The sequence below is a fragment of the Asparagus officinalis genome, chromosome 4, assembly GCF_001876935.1.
Source record: "Asparagus officinalis chromosome 4, Aspof.V1, whole genome shotgun sequence".
NCBI classification, from domain to species: domain Eukaryota; kingdom Viridiplantae; phylum Streptophyta; class Magnoliopsida; order Asparagales; family Asparagaceae; genus Asparagus; species Asparagus officinalis.
The window spans coordinates 142,951,585-142,954,897 of NC_033797.1; the positions used below are offsets into that span (position 1 = coordinate 142,951,585).

At 43.2% G+C, this 3,313-nt stretch overlaps 1 protein-coding gene across 1 annotated transcript; it reads right to left on the reverse strand.

The window, feature by feature from the left end:
* On the reverse strand, positions 1,197 to 3,031 carry LOC109839423 (CBS domain-containing protein CBSX5-like). The gene is made up of 2 exons (XM_020407847.1): positions 2,319 to 3,031; positions 1,197 to 2,176 (listed from the first exon to the last, which is right to left on the reverse strand). The coding sequence occupies exons 1-2, from the start codon at positions 2,701 to 2,703 to the stop codon at positions 1,374 to 1,376; spliced, it is 1,188 nt and encodes a 395-aa protein (XP_020263436.1). The 5' UTR covers positions 2,704 to 3,031; the 3' UTR covers positions 1,197 to 1,373.

Consider the following 3,313-nt stretch of genomic DNA (forward strand, 5'->3'; position numbering starts at 1 on the left):
CCACGCGTGGTTGAGATCGCGCACCAACGTCGTATACGAGAGAGAATCCTCTCATACTATAGCTATATACCGGTGTTTGTGTTGGATTCGAGTGCAGCCATTGGGCTAGTCTCCTTATTATATATATATCATCTGAAGTTTCAGACATATTTCATTTGACTATTACACAATTATTCCAACAAAAACCATCGGAACAATTGGAGACTGCATGTATGCATTCCGTTCTGGCAAAATAGTTAGGTGCTTTAGGCATTTTCCTACACCCTTGAATGGACTGAAGGCTTTGCCCATGGAATTCGTATTCCGTTTAGGAAAGCACGTAACAGCTAACTTGGCACACTTCTTACCACGGTTGTTCTTGTTTCCTTTCGTAAATTTTTGCTCAGCCCTTTCGGCATCAGTTGGAGAAGAAGAAATGAGATCAGTGACATCATGTGGTTTCTCGGAAGTAGCCATAGAGTTCCTTTCGAGGTTAGCTCAGTTTCATGGTATTGGGAGGGGGTTTGAGTTACGTATGGGAGATCTATTGTGTTCGTATGTATGGAACCCTGGTAGCATGAATCCTGTGAGGGGTGTTTGTTCGCAACAGAAGTCCATAATATCAGCAAAAACGAAGCGTGCATGAGAGGAGTAACACTACCGCCTTTTTCATGCTTCACCGAAAGCATGTGTATGTGTTTGTACTAGGATTATGTTATACTAGTTTGTTCCCTGTGCAATGCACGGAATCAGCTGAATGGTTGTGGGATTGGGAAAGATAAGAGGAGAGAGCGAGAAGGTAAAGTGACATAATTATGAGACAATCGTTAGATTTTGATAATTTGATGCGGGATGATGATGCAACACATAGGAAAACATGTACATCACACTGGAAAACTGAAGAAACAATTTTAATAAAAATATTTCAGGAATAATAATTGTCTATAACTCTCCATATTAGGACGTGGATGCAAGTAACAATGTTTTTCTTTTGTTACATATTTAACAAGAAGAAGTCATAAGCTTAACAGTATCAAGTTATTTTGGAATATTACTGCTTTTGTGATGCTGTAAATGTTGGAGAGTATAATTTCGTACACACAGTTTAGTTTGCACTTGAATTCAGCCAATTTTTTTTTTACTGTTTTGTATTCCATGTACCAAACTTCACAGTCAAGAATGACGGCACCGTCTGTCACATAGGAGGAGAAGGCACAAAGATACAATGCCAAGAAGCAAATTTCTTCTTAGAGGGAATAATGAAACATTTTGCAACTTTTCATGGTCCAACAAAAAAAAAAAAAAAAGAAAAGAAAAAAGATCGGGGGGATGGAACAAACAAACAGAGGCCAAAACTATTGACACAAAATTAACACCAAAAAAGTTGGGGTGGTTCACTGAATCTGCTCCCTGAACACCCTCAACATATCCTGAAACGTGACAATCCCAACAAGCCCGAACTCCTCTTCATCATCAACAACCCACACATAGTTCACTCTATGCGCCAGCGCCTGCACCATCACCGCCACCAGCGAGCTCTCCTCATAACACACAGCCACCTCCTCCGACCTCCTCCCCATGTAGCTCCCTGACCTCATCCTTCTCGGCTTCCTCGATTTCTTGACCGACTCGTCGTCATCCGACGATGACGGAGACATTGGAAACGTAACTTCATTTCCCTCCAAGAACCCCAACATTCCTGTTAGCCCCTCCTCCTGCAGTCTGGCCTTGACGCGCTGCAGGGCAGGCTCTGACGCTGACCTGTGGCTGCAGCAGTCGTCGATGTAGGCCATGAGCTCGGCAACGGAGAGAGATGCCACGGCGGGGGCGACCGTGTCGTCAGAAAACAGGCCGGAGAGGATCGACGGGGGGATGTCGCCGATGAGTTTCCTGTCGTCGGTGACGACGCGACGGAGCCTGCCGTCAAGGAGGGCGAGCGGAGGAGGGGGAGGGCGAGGTCGCCGGAGCGACGTGGTGGATGGAGAGGACGTCGGCGCAGCGAGGCGGCGTCGGCGACGGAGAGGGGGCGATGGAGGAGAAGAGGAAATGTTGTTGAGGAAGAAACGGAGCAGGTCCTCTTGCGTTAGCCAGCTGAATTCTTGATGCTTTTGCTTCTGGAAGGCAAAAGAGGCGTCGATAGTGAAGCATGGAGGCCTGCACATTCTCATCAAGAATGACGTCCAGAACATCCAATATACTGCAAAAAGAAAAACAAAATCACAATAGTTAACAGAAATTCTACAAAATTCACTGTAGAGTATTTTAAAGGAAATGTTAAGCTATTTTCATTAGAGAAAATGCTAAAGATTTTGCAGACTCTTTAAGTTTGTGACGAGTTTATAGCAGTTTCCTGCAAAAAAATTCTAAATAATCCACGATAATTATGTAAAATTCATACCTCGAATCTGGATCGATGGCTCTAACGACTCCATCGCCTTTCGACAGGAGAACTGAAACGGGGTTCTGAAGAGCAGAAACAGGGCACTTGATGTTCTGCTGAGAACATAAATAGCATAACACATCAACCATACAAATATCTCCTACGATGCCTCCTGCCTTGTCCTTGCTCTTCTTCTCACCTAACGCGACTCCAAGCTTAGCCTCTCCCCATTCCCTCAGCGCCACCAACGCTTCGCCGACGCTCGCGGTGATCGGTATCGATCTCAGCGATGGTTTTCCGATGCAGAGATCAGAAGCCACATTAGACTGCAAGCAAACTGCCATGCGCTGGAAAATTTACCTTTGGATAGATTCAGAAGAGGGAAGGGAGAAAGAGAGGAAGAGTTTGGTGAGAGAGGGTAGAGGGGAGCGTGACCGGTATTTATAGAGGAAAGTGGACAGGATACTGAGAATATCTTTATAGGAATGTGCCAATTTTGCACATTTTTAAATTTATCGATTAAGCCATGCTGCTTTTGTACTTAAATATTGATCTGAGTATTATTGATATGTACATGCTTCGGATCAATTTTTAATTGTGAGCTTATGCGGGAAGTGAGAAGTATAAATACATATATATATAGATAGCAAGTTTTAGTGCTATAGTCCTTTATGGGGAAAATTATGCCCCTTGAATATATTTTTTTTGACCAATGAAGTCTAAAATTGCCCCTGTTTTTTGGATTAATGTCTTTCTTTTGTGTTTGTGTTAAGTATAGTAGTAGGGTTGCAAAACCGTATCCATATCCGAGGATTTATCTGTATCCGTGTATTGTTAGGATGCGGATATGGTTACTAATATCTATATCCGATAGAATATGGTTATAAATACGGATATGTAGTGAAATATCCAGATCCGTATGACGGAATATCTGAATATATGTTGGTCCTACAA

Bases quoted from the DNA above. Each gene is read 5' to 3' on its own strand.
- LOC109839423 (XM_020407847.1), bottom strand. From the start codon at position 2,703: ATGGCAGTTTGCTTGCAGTCTAATGTGGCTTCTGATCTCTGCATCGGA. The intron at 2,177-2,318 runs AAACTCGTCACA...TTCTTTTTGCAG, and splicing joins TTTTTGCAGGAAACTGCTAT to TATATTGGATGTTCTGGACG.